The sequence below is a fragment of the Mustela lutreola genome, chromosome 12 (assembly GCF_030435805.1).
Source record: "Mustela lutreola isolate mMusLut2 chromosome 12, mMusLut2.pri, whole genome shotgun sequence".
Classification (NCBI taxonomy): domain Eukaryota; kingdom Metazoa; phylum Chordata; class Mammalia; order Carnivora; family Mustelidae; genus Mustela; species Mustela lutreola.
The window spans coordinates 52,929,475-52,944,243 of NC_081301.1; the positions used below are offsets into that span (position 1 = coordinate 52,929,475).

The 14,769-nt window shown below is 37.7% G+C and overlaps 2 protein-coding genes across 3 annotated transcripts in view; one reads left to right on the forward strand and one right to left on the reverse strand.

Annotated features, from left to right (window-relative positions):
- PSIP1 (PC4 and SRSF1 interacting protein 1) overlaps positions 1-2,886 on the forward strand; it is a 43,571-nt gene extending 40,685 nt beyond the window's left edge. For both annotated transcript variants that reach the window (XM_059143501.1, XM_059143502.1), the window contains exons 15-16: positions 486-597; positions 1,277-2,886. In XM_059143501.1, the coding sequence (XP_058999484.1) occupies positions 486-597; positions 1,277-1,340 (176 nt within the window). In that variant the 3' untranslated portion in view covers positions 1,341-2,886. The remainder of the gene's footprint in view (positions 1-485; positions 598-1,276) is intronic.
- Positions 2,887-6,325: 3,439 nt separating this feature from the next.
- Positions 6,326-14,769, reverse strand: part of SNAPC3 (small nuclear RNA activating complex polypeptide 3) — a 39,621-nt gene continuing 31,177 nt past the window's right edge. Inside the window, exons 5-8 of the mRNA XM_059143507.1 lie at positions 13,969-14,051; positions 12,637-12,801; positions 8,224-8,331; positions 6,326-7,026 (exon numbers count right to left, since the gene is read on the reverse strand). Coding sequence (XP_058999490.1) covers positions 6,879-7,026; positions 8,224-8,331; positions 12,637-12,801; positions 13,969-14,051 — 504 coding nt within the window. The 3' untranslated portion in view covers positions 6,326-6,878. The remainder of the gene's footprint in view (positions 7,027-8,223; positions 8,332-12,636; positions 12,802-13,968; positions 14,052-14,769) is intronic.

Sequence of the window (14,769 nt, forward strand, 5' to 3'; positions counted from 1 at the left end):
TCATGACCTGAGCCAGGAAGGCAGACTCTTAACCAACTAAGCCACCCAGGGGCCTAAATAAATAAAATCTTTAAAAATAATAAATAATCCACCACCACCACCACCACCCCCGCCCCACCCCGACTGTTGATTTCGGCTCAGGTCACAATCTCAGGGTTGTGAGATAGAGCACGGTGTCTGATTAAGATCCTGTCTTCTCCTCTGTCTCTCTTGCCCTCCCCCACCACCTTGTGCACACATACTCTCTAAAAACTAAATAAAATCTTTAAAATCCCCCCTTTCTTGTACCCATAGATCTGTATATAGTAACCCTACAATTTATCAGTGTGCCTCAGCTATCCAAAAGATTACAGTGTCATTTCAAATGAGGTGTACTAAGTATTAGAAACTTTAGGGACATGTTTTTACTTTTTATTTTGGCTCTTTAGAGGACATCTTAAAGTATTAGAAGCTCTAACAGTTTTTCCATTGGAACCTTTTTAAAGGTTCAAAGACTCTAAATGGAGGATCTGATGCTCAAGACAATAATCAACCACAACATAATGGAGATAGCAGTGAAGAAAGCAAAGACAACCACGAGGCCAGCAGTAAGAAAAAGTGAGGACATGTTTTAATGGATCATTTATATTTTTAATTTTTAAATCGCATTGCTGTTCCAAGGTTATTTATATAGGATTATATTTTCATCACTCAATTCCTGAACTCAGGAAGCAAGATATAAATCAAAAAGGAAACAAAAACTTTGTAATTTACGATTGGCTTTTCTGTATTCAAAGGGAATACAGCTAGATAGTAGGAATCCAGTTTAAAATAATTGTTCTTCTTTGGACTTTTTCACTGATACAGCTTTAAGAGTGACTTACATTCATACTTTCTTGCATTGTGACAGGTTAATACAAAAATGAGATCTAGAATTACAGGCTATTTTCTACTATAGCCTCTAAATAACTAGTTATAGGACTATGGTTATCCCAGTCTTGGTTTTTTTCTGCTATACATTTGAAGGACTTAGAATCAAGCATCCCTTCTAATCCTGAAATTCAGGGAAGTCGTGCCTGTATCACCCCTCTCTTTATTAAAGTTTGTAGTATATTGGCAATTCATATATAATTTTCATGAGAATTCATTTTAAAGTTGGAATTGAACAAAAATATTATTTTAAAAAATAATAATCAAGTATTTTTAAAAGTAAAAACACAATGCATGGATTTAATATGTTTTCTGAAGAATTCAAGTCCCTAATCCCAGTTAACACACCTTTCTTTCCTTCCTTTAGGTCATCCAGTGAAGAGAGAGAGACTGAAAGAGAGACTCTGAAGGATTCCACACTGGATAACTAGGTTGATATACCTGGAATATAAAGAACATTTGAGAAGTTTGTAATGGTTTTCATTTGAAATATTTAGACTGTTGAAAGTTTTAAATTTTTATAAGCATAGGTTTTGATGTTGAAAACTTGTTTTGAGGGAGAAAATCCCTTTATATTTGTTTGAAAGTAATTAAACATTATTGCTAATTGTACTTGTGCAGTATTAACAGCTACATTATTCAGTAAATGGGAGGGAAAATCCATTTAGGAAATGTTAAACTGCTTTTCCAGACATTTCGTTGTAGCATAATTTCAATTAGTGTGTGTATGTTAATGTGTAATTGATAGTAGTTTAAAGTTACATTTTTAAAACTGCTACTTGTATAAAACTTTCCTTTTTTCCCAAATACCGTGGGTTTTGTGCATAGTTTTTACAAACCTTGGATTTACCAGACTGTCTTTTCACTGTTTGTGGGTTTTGTAGAAGTTATGCATTTTTATGGTAGATAAAATGTTACTTCTATACAAGTACTCACTCTTTTTATCAAAAGTTAATTTTAATCTCCCAGTCTACGTTGTGCTACATTATCCTGCTGCTTTGTAACAGTTTGTGGTCTGTATGCCTTTTTGTATGACAACTAGATATCCAACTGACAATTCTACAAGGTACAAAACTCATGTTAACTTTTGAAGGTTATTTAGTATTATGGCTGGGAATTGAGTGAAGTCACAGGACTTTCCTACAGAAAGCAAAAAGAGGTATGGTTAGGAATGAATCTGGCTTTAGGGTTCAACAATCTAAGATCCTTACAGGCACTAGTAGCTGAAACTAAAAACAAAATGATAAAAGTTTATTTTTGAGAACTGTCTCGTGTTTCTGAATTTTTAAAAAAAAGTCACACTCATTAAGGAAGTCCCTAAGTATTTTTTTAATTGGGGAAAAAAAACTCCATGATTCTTATGCAGTAAATAGTAGAAGTAAATGCTATATAAGAAAACTAACCTATTTGAAAAACATGGTTATATCAGAAGGGGATTATTATTTAGAGATCCTCCATGTGACAGACTTGTAAGGAGTAGAAATACGTTGCTCCGAGGCAGTTAGATAAAGTAAAGGAGTACTTTGATAGTTCGTATATTCATGGATACGGACTAAATCAGGGTAAACCAAGGTTAAAATTTAAGGGTAACTTAACAGATAGCATTTCTAAGATATTTTGATTAGGTCAGTTGGTGGTTTTCAGTAGCTAAAGGACACTTTTCATGTTTTGAAACTATGAATACAGAGAAAAGGCTTAATTGGTATCAGTGTTTGCATGTGACATGCATTGTATGTTTTGACCTCTCAGATAATGGTTTTCATCTATAAATGAGAAGTTTGAATTATTTCAATAATTGGGAGTTCTGCTTTTTGAGAGGTCTTACAATGGAACTAGGACCTACTGTGTTAAGGGAACTATTGATATTACATTATAGCTGGTCCTTAATATAATTTAAATTTGGACAGATTTATTCTAGTTAAGCCATAAGTGTCAACATTGTAAACTTGTTTTGATTAAAGGATTTTTCTATCAAAACTCTACTAGTAAATTAATTCTTTGCTATTTGTCAAAGTGTTTTTGGAATTCTGGATTTGCTTCCAAGGGAGTAATTTCTTAGTTAACTTGGTATAGAGATTGTGTTGGCTGGGGAAATAGGTAACTAAAAATGTCATTTTTTGTTCACTCTCTTTTATTCTGTGACCCAACAGATCAATGTAGTTTACTGAGAAACTACAGAATATTCAGCTTCAGGAGATACATATACCAGCATTGTGATAATTTGTGTATGATTTGTTTGGGCTGGCCATGCAGAACAGTTGATTACTGTAGTGTGAAAATATAATTGGCCTTCCATTTTCTATTGGTCATAAGCTTATTCACAGGTAACTACTACTCTCCGAACTCTTATAAAGTCCTAAATACTAAGAACTTTCAGAAGCAGTTGGTCAAAACTTCACTGCTGAACAATTCTCTAAGAATTTAAATGAAATAAGAGAAAAAAATGTCTTCCTCTTTTTGCGGGGCTCATATAAACCACCTATTTTGTGCTATTGAAACCATCCACTAACATTCAAAAGAGGAGGTTAGCAGGGCCCTTCAGAATGAGTTGTTGGAAGCTTGCTTAGCTGCTCTGGAGACATTTCAGAGGTGTCATCTTAACTGGAGAAAATGAATGTATGAACAACTTGATGATCTTAATTAAACCTTCTGCTAATACATCCTGTGCTTTCAACTAGGATGATCTTTTTTACCCGGTTTTTGCTGATACGTTGATTGTAGTGTACCGGCACACACTTACCTGATTGAAGATGTCAGGTCAAGATGACGTCAGCCAACTAATCCTATATAAGAGCAAAGGCTTTTATAAGGTTCTGTGAGGGCTTTACTAACACCTTATTTTGTCCCATTGGTCAGAGAAAGGATGATCTATCAGAAATAACAAACCCATAATTACAAACCTTAAGAAATGAAGCTGCTATATAGGGAAAAATGTTTTCAAATGTGTGCTATGGAACTCTCTAACCTTAAAGATAATAAAGACATTATGATTTGATTAAGAGAAGGTAAAATTATCCTTAAGGATAACAAAGGCTGAAAAATATTTAAAGATAAACAGTGCTTTTCTAAATAGTGCTTTTGTGCATGTTCAGCTGTCATACCAAAATCTTATTTCTAGGGGTGCCTGGGTGGCTCAGTGGGTTAAATCCTCTGCCTTCCACTCAGGTCATGATCCCAGGGTCCTGGGATCGAGCCCTGCATCGGGCTCTCTGCTCAGCGGGGAGCCCACTTCTCCCTCTCCCTCTGCCTCTGCCTGCTTCTCTGCCTACTTGTGATCTCTATCAAATAAATAAAATCTTTTTTTAAAAAATCTCATTTCTAACTACGGAGGATGCTGATTAATAAGTTCATTACCATATTTTCATATTTGCTTTTCTTCATTAGATAAAAAAACATATATAATTTAGGTCCTGTTTAATACTGAAATTTACAGCTATAGAGTCCCTAATTCAAATACTCTTTTAGGCTTGTTTCAAACTTGGAAGGCCTTTCGACTTGTAACTGATAAACTTAATACATGGGCAAATTCTGGGAGTGACTAGGTTAGTCTTTCTAACCCTAGATTTCACAAGGGGAAATGATAACATAAAGATATTTGAGCCTTTCTAACTTTGGTGGAAAAGTACCCTCAAGAACCAGCAGGGTAAGATTCTTAGTAAATGATAAAATAAGGGGCACCTGGGTGGCTCAGTTGGTTAAGCATCTGCCTTCAGCTCAGATCACAATCCCAGGGTCCCGGGCTCCCTGCTCAGTGGGGAGCCTGATTCTCTCTTTCCCTGCCACTCCCCTTGCTTGTGTGTGCTTACAAAAATCTTTAAATTTAAAAAAATCAATTTCACTAGCAGTAGCATTTTAGCGGTCTTTCTTCTTTGTCCACTAAAAGGAATTGACCACTAAAAGGAATTGACCACACACGGACTAATGCTTCTGTTAGGACAATACAGTGCATTATTTTGGAATTTGCGGTTTTGAGAATATGAAATGGAAACGAATAAAAGTAAACACCTGAAACATATTACACTATATATTAACTAACTAGAGTTTAATTTGGAGAGAAAGAAGGATAAACAGACCCTTGCATACTAATGCAAGACCTACAAGGAATACAGTTTAAAAAAAAGGAAGCAGGGGTGCCTGGATGGTTCTGTTAGTTGACCGTCCAACTCTTGATTTTGGCTCAGGTCATGATCTCAGTGTCCTGGGATTGCACTGTGTTGGGATCAGAGTCTGCTTGGGATTCTCTCTCACTGCCCTTCTACCTTCACACTCAATGGCTCTCTAAGAAAAAACTTTCAAAAATTCTTTTTTAGCTGTGGAACTTATAGGAATTGGGTAAACATGGTTTTCTAACAGCATTTTCAATCTGTTCGATTTAGCATCATCGGAAACATGAAAGTAAAAATCTAGACAGTAATGTAAGCCAGCCATGGGAGGCACCTCTTCTCTTTACTGATCCTCTAGTCTGTTTACTGAATCAGTGAATGAGACCATCACTACACATACCAGAAACGGGTGCCTGTCCTCTGCACACCAACTTAATTGGATATGTAGTACTTAAGGCCATAAAACATCTCACTGCCAGTCTTTTAACATACAGGCTTAAAGGCTTCATCAGTTTTTTATTTATATGGTAAATGTCTGTTCTTAGCCATCCAGGGAATGTGGAACTCAGCTGAATTTAAATAAATAACCTAGGAGAGAGAAAGTGGAGTTTAAATAATAACACATTTAAAAGGAACTATTTTACAGCATTCTTAAACATCTTAAAACTAAACTTTCCACCAAAAACTAAAGATTTTGGGAAAACATAATTTTCTGTGATGATCTAGATCTTGGAATTCATCTCAGGTGTCCTATTGCCCACAATTAGAGATGTGAATACACAGTGTTGTCAGGGTGAGGGGGCTGAAGGAATTTGGAAGAGTTGGGCCAGAAAAACTTCTTTGTTTTTGCATATAGAATCCTGGGTATTTTTATTGCGCAAGAATGAGTGAATCAGAGCTGGCAATCCACAGGATCCTGACTTCCCATGTCCCAATGATCATATTACAGAAAATCTATTTTTTTTCTTAAGATTTTATTTCTAAGTGATCTCAACACCCAGTGTGAGGCTCAAACTTTTAAAATCCCAAGATCAAGACTTACATGCTCTACCGACTGAGCCAGCCGGGTGCCCCAAAATCTATTTTCTTAAGCATAATATTAAACTGAAGAAGTTCTCAAGAAATGAATCAATTGAAATGTGACTTTTGTGAAGGTCTGAGTATATACCGAAGTATTTTTAATATTCATAATTCATGCAGTGAGTCTCATTAAAATGATTAGTATGCCTACTAGTTTCTACCAACAAAAAGTTAGTATTACAAAAGAGCCCACTGTGAGATCAGATTACAGAATCGCTACTCTTAATACTGTATTTGTTAAATACACTTTTATTCTTCCCCCTCATTTTTATCACAGGTATTTAAAGGATCTTTACCTTGGAAGCCTCATGGTACAAGATACAACTCTCATATTCTTCAAAGAATTTTTTTTTCTTTCCAAAGAATTTTCAAAACACCTCCACCACTTGATGTATGATTTGATTAACTGAATTTTTCTAACTACAGATTAGCAATAAGTACTCTGGACACAGAATGAATAGGCATATCACAGAATGGCCAAAAAAAATATAAAGCAGTCCTACAACTAAGTAAAATAAACACACTTAAAAAATGGGCAAACACATCAAATAAAAACCTTATTTTGAAATGAACACTAAAAAAATATTTCTAAACAGAAGTTACTTTATAAGAAAAACTATGATTTAAAAAACAAAACAAAACAAAAAACCTGTGATGTGAACTTTTGCTGGCATGTGGGTAACTAGCTGAATATTTCAGGTGGGTCCTGTTCTTCAGTGGCACCTTCTGGAAATAAAGTAACCATCCAAGAGGACAGTTACTTCACAGGTACATTTTTTGTTGTTATTAATTAAAGGTTCCAGGATCAACGTAAGGATAAGCAAGGAATTCTCCTAGTTTGTTGCCTTCTGAATCATAGTGGAGCATCCGAAAGCAAACATCACAAAAGAAACATGGGTCCTCTGGTGCAAAACTGTCATTGTTCGTTACCCATCTGTAATTTAAAAAAAAAAAAGATTACACCATCACAATCAACTTTCTCAAACTTTAATGCATTATGACCTGTAGTGATGGGGAAACGTAACATTCCCACTATTGCCTTGTCATCCTATCTTAATACACTGTAATCCTTTCTACAATTTTGTATACATATAGATACAGAAATATCACTACCAATACTCTGCAAGGCAAAAGGGCAACTAACAGAAACCCTGCAGAAGGCTGTTTCTCTTAAAGACTTCTTAAAAGTAAGTACAGCAAAATAAAAATCCATACGTGAAAGCACCCTATGTACACTTCTGGTATGACTTAACTTATCCTCCAAGTAACTGTTAAAATGTAATTGGCCATCTTGAAAAAACGGAATATATTAGATGCTACAGACCTGATGAACTTTTCTGTAACTTATCTTTTTAACTGGTAAATTAGTCCTGGCAAATTTGGAAACTCCCATGTGTTTTACCTAGAAGTCCGGATAAAATGTTACAGAGTGTATGCAAATGGGAATATGGGCAACATTGAATTGATGCGATGTTTTCTTGCCTGAGACATTACTACTGGTCATGGGAAGATGAAAGACTTTTTCAGCAATCTATTTGAATCTGCATCTCATGGTCTATTTTAACATTCCCCGATTTTCAGTTTGATAACTGATTTACCATGTTTTCCTACTGATCATTTAGAAAAGCTCATGGGAGGGGCGGGATGGGAAGAACCCCCACCCCCAAATCTGATACACAAATATTCTTTTTTCCTCAGAATTTTTTGACCCTGATCCACAGTTAAAAACCAAACTAAACGTGAAGTATCACATAAAGTAAAAATTTTATGAACCCATATTTTGACCTCATTCTATATACTGAATGCTGTATTGTTTTTTCATGGAGGAGCAGCCGTGGATGAAGCTGATTTTGTAGACTGCAGAGAGAAAGACAACATGGCTCCCTAAAGATCCAAAGTCTGAGCCAGCTCTGGACTTTCACTACACAGAATGCATTTCCTTACTGTTTAAATGTAACCTGCTAATTTGCAGCACTTATGTACTAGATAAAACCATTTCTTTTATTCATACCCCCACAGTGTAAGTTCTCAGATTCAAATTTAAAATAGGAAACACCGAAATACCAAAAATGGAAAGTACTTGACTTACTGAAAACCAGTAAATTTGAAGAAAGAAATAGATACCACTTACCTGGCTGTGTATGTTTTACAAACAAAACATTTTCTAGTCCACAGCCAATGCTTCTTGATAAGAAGGGGATAAAGTGTCCTGTCCAAGCAGTCATCACAATGTGCGAGCCTTTTGTACATGAGAAGTAAATGAATATATTAAAATGCAAATTGTTATCGATGAAGAAACATCTGTTCCTCAACATTAAGAACCTAGTAGATATATTTTTCAATTTTTTTCCTTAGGAAAGACTCAGGTATAAAATTATTTGTTACACTAGGTCTGACTAAACTTTGTTCTAAGAAAACATCTCCTGAAGATCATTTGGGATTAAACAATGTTTTCTTTCAGGTGAAATTTCCCGAACAGGTCATGTGCTCTATGACCCTCCAAGAGGGCAGTCTGCGTGCAGATCTTGAACACATTCCATCAGAGAGCCCCTGCTTTACTCAACACTCACCACCTTCCTGGAAGACAGTATGAGCAACTATTTTATCTATTTGGTCATGTGTTACGTGGCTCTTGTTTACTATCCTCTTTATTAAAATCTAAATCAGACTCCTGGTATAATGTGAACTGACAGAAGACTTTAGCTTTAGGTGTCAGAATTTGTGAATTATTAATGAAATCAGTCTCTACTGTGCCACTAATCAGCTGACTGGGTGTGAATAAATTCCTTAACCATACTGGACCTTACATTCGTCATCCAGAAAATGAAAGGGACTGTGCCAGAGTATTCTAAAGGTCCTGACCTTAATTTTAAAATTATTCTTAGTTTTTGTCTTTTAGTAAGAAAGGATAGCAATATATCAACTTCGTATCAGAAGATGATTGGTAGGGGTGCCTGGGTGGCTCAGTGAGTTGAGCCTTGCCTTCGGCTCAGGTCATGATCTCAGGGTCCTGGGATCGAGCCCCGCATCAGGCTCCCTGCTTCCCCCTCTTTGTCTCTGCCTGCTTCTCTGCCTACTTGTGACCTCTCTGTGTCAAATAAATAAAATCTTTAAAAAAAAATATTAGTAAACTTGTAAGAGTTTACCAACGATCAGACTATGGAATGGCACTGAATGATTAAATCCACCTAGAAGACAAAAATGACTTGTAGTGCAGGGGCGCCTGCGTGGCTCAGGGAGTTAAACTTCTGCCTCCAGCTCAGGTCATGATCCGAGGGTCCTGGGATCAAGCCCTGTGTCAGGCTCGAGCAGGGAGCCTGCTTCTCCCTCTACCTCTACTCCTCCTCCCTGCTCATGTGCCCTCTCTTTCAAATAAATAAAATCTTTTTGAAAAATGACTTGTAGTCCAAATTACATCTAAAAATTCTTTAAAGGGCACCTGCCTGATTCAGTTGATAGAGCATGTAACTCTTGGTCTCGGGGGTTGTGGCTTCAACCCCCACACTGGGAGTAGAGACTGCTTAAAAATAAAATCTTTTAAAAAGTGAAATTAAAAAAATTTTTTTAAAAACTAAAAATTTCCGGGGCGCCTGGGTGGCTCAGTAGGTTAAGCCACTGCCTTCAGCTCAGATCATGATCTCAGGGTCCTGGGATCGAGTCCCGCATTGGGCTCTCTGCTCAGCGGGGAGCCTGCTTCCCTCTCTCTCTCTCTCTCTCTGTCTACTTGTGATTTCTTTCTGTCAAATAAATAAATAAAATCTTAAAAAAAAAAACAAACTAAAAATTTCCTTAGAAACATCCCACACTGCAGATGTTTAATGAGCGTGAATTGTGGGGCACCTGGGTGGCTCAGTCATTAAGCATCTGCTTTCGGCGTGGGTCATGATCCTAGGGTCCTGGGATCAAGTCCCTCATCAGGCTCACTGCTCTGCAGGGAGCCTGCTTCTCCCTCTCCCACTCCCCCTGCTTGTGTTCCCTCTCTTGCTGTGTCTGTCAAATAAATAAAATCTTTAAAAAATAAATAAGCATGAATTCTTTTCCCATATTGCCTTGAGTTTAAGGATGACACTGCTGTACAGTAAGAAATGATAAACTAAAATAACAGAAAAGTGGGTTGTCTTCCATCTTAGGCTAATTCTCAGGCACATTCCGCTTCAGTGAAAGAGCAGGCAGAAAAGCTTATATAAAATGTAACACATTATCAAATGTATATAATTTTCAGTCCTACAAAACTGGAGTTTATGAGCTCTCCTGGCCCCCTGGCCCTTTGCTTCCTTTACTTCCTTCCCCTAAGGGCTACTGAAACATTTAACTGTTTCTTTAGAATTTATCCCCTCAACATCCCTCTACAGAACCAAAATAACTTTGGTTAAATATTCAACGTTTACATGTTGCCAAATTAATATTACTACTTGCACCTAAAACTCCCTAACTTTCCCTTTATCGTGTAATACACGGTTCTCTAGCTGCAAGCCAGAAGCTGCCAGCTAGCTACTTCTCTCAGATTCACATCTGCTTAGGTTGCACATACCTGTCGCCAATTTAGTTCTGTACTTCCCGACAGAATGAGAACCGCACTGTCGAGTGTGTTAATGCACAAGCGGGAGACATGGCAGTCCTAGACACCCTTCCTTCCCGAGTTCTCCGCTGTGCTCTAGTCTTAGGACGAATTGGCTAGATGGCCATCGTGCTGGGATTCTCCTTTCCCTGCATTATCTGTTCTGCTTTGCCTTCATGGTTTTTTTGTTTGTTTAAGATTTTACTTGTCAGAGAAAGAGAGCATAAGCAGGGGCAGCAGCAGACAGAGAAGCAGGCAGCCCAACGTGGGACTCGATGCCAGGACCCTGAGATCATGAGCTGAGCCAAAGGCAGATGCTTAACTAACTGAGCCACCCAGGCACCCCTGCACTCCTGTTTTTCTATTTCAAGGTTTACTAAAGGTAAGTCTGGAGTACTTCCTTGGGGACCTTCCCAAGAATGAGTGCATGCCAGGTAAATTTTGGAAACTGGTCACTAAATTTCAAGAAATGTGGAGGCAGGGACTTTGTAAAGGCATCATTTCCTATTACTGGTATAATAAAAAGTATGGGTGTATCACTGCTCCACAAACAAAAAACCTAAAAATGGTCTCAGAATTAAAGCAGGGATGGAGCAGGGCTTATTTCTATATACTGATCCTTTACAGATTTCCTAAATAAGGAAACGAATGGCCTTATTCATAAGAAAGACACAACCCAAGCTATATAAAATTATAATAAAATCTTATTTTAAACTAGTCCTCTCGGACACCTGGGCGACTCGGTTGAGCAACTGCCTTTGGTTCAGGTGTTGATCCCAGAGTCCCCGGATGGAATCCCGCATTGGGCTCCCAGCTCCACAGGGAGTCTGCTTCTCCTTCTGACCTTCTCCCCTCTCATACTCTCTCACTATCTCTCAAATAAATAAATAAAATCTTTAATTATAAAAAACTAGTCCTGGGCACCTGGTGGCTCAGTGGGTTAACCTTTTGCCTTAGCTCAGGTCATGATCTCAGGGTCCTGGAATCGAGCCCTGCATCAGGCTCTGCTCAGAGGGGAGCCTGCTTCTCCCTCCTCTCTCTCTGCCTGCCTCTCTGCCTACCTGTGATCTCTGTCTGTCAAATAAATAAAATATTAAAAAAAAAAAAAAAAAAAAAAAACCTAGTCCTCACTTTATACTTGATGAAAACATTAAGACTTCACATTTGTCAAATATTAGAATTACTCTTCTCTTCCCCCCAGTTCCCTTTGATCTCCTTAAAATTCTGGAAAGAGACAAGAAACCTAGATACACAGTTGCAAGTTTGCTAAGCAAAAGCCGCAACAGGAGATACAAAGTGCTACACGAAGTGGATGGCTACTGCCTGCTGGATATACAAATGGAGACACTTATTTATGGATTTCTGACAACTCTAATCAAGTATTTCTATTATAGATATTCCCAAAATAAAGACAGGATACAAATGGATGGAGAGTTGGTCAGTCCATGGAAAGCAGACATGATTTTGCTGGTCCCAAGCCAAGCTAGTGACTAGCTTGACTATTTCTCTTATTAAAAACAGGGGTGCCTGGGTGGGTCAGTGGGTGCAGCCTCTGCCTTCAGCTCAGGTCATGATCTCAGGGTCCTGGGATCAAGCCCTACATCGGGCTCTCTGCTTGGCAGGAAGCCTGCTTCCCCACCTTTCTCTGCCTGTCTCTCTGCCTACTTGTGATCTCTCTCTGTCACGTAAATAAAATCTTAACAAAAACAAAAGCAAAACCAGGGGAGCCTGAGTGGCTAAGTCGTTCAGCATCTGCCTTCAGCACAGTTCATGATCCCAGGGTCCTGGGATCAAGCCCCACATAGGGCTCCCTGCTCAGAAGGAAGGCTGCTTCTCCCTCTCCCACTCCCTCTCTCGCTAAAGTCAAATTAAGTAAAATCTTAAAAACAGAAACAAACCAACTCCAACTGCCTGTGCTTTTACACTGTGAAATCAAGAAAAGGAAAACAGAGCAAATGACACCATGTTCTGAGTGCTGCTACTTACCTTATGTCAGTGATGACAATGACATGTTCACAGTCCCCCTGGTGACAATATAAGTAAGGAAAACCCAGTTTAATAAAAAGGTCATTGAAGGTGAAATCTTCCATTTTGGCAGTCTGAAATTTTCCATAGCCTCTGTCATGGGACTCTGACCATTCAATGATAGTTCTGAAGCGGGGGAAAAAGATGATATTTCATTATGCCACAAAAATCTAAAAATGACAGAAAATGGTTTGTGACTACAAGTATTTCAAAAGCCTGGCTCACCCAATAAACTGGACAATTGCCACCTTGAGGTGAAAATCTCAGTGGTTGACACATGTAGAAATCAAGAACTCTGAATGTGTCTTTATCCATTAGAGCAACAGTTCTCAAAGTGTGGTTCCTGAAGTCAAAAGGATCTTTGTGATAAAATGTCATTTGCCCTTTTCAACTCCTATTCTCTCCAGTATTCTAACGGCTACATGATGTGTTTTATTACTTCAGACTGAATGGAAAATTCAGAACATTGCCATTTGTCTCATTCAGTTCTGAAAAACAGTTATTTCCTCCCCAAATTATTAATATTAACATGTGATGGGAGTAGTTAATATTTGAAATATTTCTTAGTTTCAACTTCTAATATGGTAAACACTGACAGCTATAGCCCACATAATCAAAAGCAATATACATGTATGTTCTAGTTGCTAGGACACTGATAGCAAAAGTATGAGCTAATTAACATGACTATAAGCTATACATTTTTCATGTTATACACTTAACCATGTATTTACACACTCATCTAGGGCAAACAACAGTATGTACTGGACAAACAGAAAAAACAGTAAGACTAACTTATTGCTATCTCCTAAATATGAAAAAGACTAATGAAGTGTTTCAGAGGGAGTTAGTTTCTCAGATTATCTATGGCTCAATACAAGATTTGCTAGACTTTTTAAAAAGTAGGCTCCACACCCAATATGGGGCTCAAACTCACAACCCCTGTGATCAAGAGTAGCTACTGGCTGAGCCAACCAAGCATTCCAAGATTTGCTGTCGTTTCTAAGATAGTAGATAACACAAAGATTTTGAAATGGTCCGTGTCAGGTCTTTGCTAGGAAGTTTCTTCCTGAAGTAAGAATTGTGATTAACTTACTAATACCTAAGCCAACCAGATGAAATAACTGAATATATTTTAAACTGAGAGATACTTCTGATCCCCAAACAAACAACCAAACAGTCTTAACAAAACAGTTCTTTGGCAAAGACCCTTAACAGACCAGTTAACAGGATGTGTGGAGATCTATTCCAAGAACTAGAACCAGGAAAAACCGAGAAGATTTTTGAAAATTGTACCTGCTTAAATCTCTGCACTCCGGGTATCTTTTATCATTGTAAAATGTCCCTTCGAAATAAAAGAAGGCTGATTTGTACAGGTCCTATAAGGAAACAGACGGCACTGAAAGAGAGTCCTCTACTAATAATTAGGAAATTGCTACCAATTCAAAATCTATAGGTCATAAAACCACACTAATATGCTTTATAGTAACTGTATGCAACCTTACAGAACACGCTTAGCTCGGTAATTTCCTTACTATTTAACGGGAACTTCCTATGTGACAAGTATTATGCTATTTACCAGGGATGGAAATGTAAACATCTGATCCTTGCAGCTGTTTTCATTATCCCATTGCAGTTTGAATCACTAAGTCCGACTTAAATTTTGTATATTCTGAGATTTGTGAAAGGACCCTAATTAGAAGTGAAATAAACAATATTATTTTATTTTGCGAATACACAGCAGTGAATTATTTTGGATACTAGAAGTAAAAACCAAAAGTCACATCTTTTATATTTCCCCAGCAATAATTAGTGATCACAAACTTAGGTTGTTCTGTTCTATTTTTTAATATTTTCAGGATACTTTAAAAAAAAATTTAGTTATTTATTTGAGAAAGAAACAGAGATAGTGAGAGAGAGTGTGAGTGGGGAGGAGAGGGAGAAGCAGACTCTCTGCTGAGCAGGGACCCCGGTGTGGGGCTCGATCCCAGGACCCTGGGGTCAGGAACTGGGGTGAAGGCAGAAACCCAACCGACTGAGCCACCCAGGCACCCCTCAGTATACCTTTTTTTTTTTTTAAAAGATTATTTCTTTGAA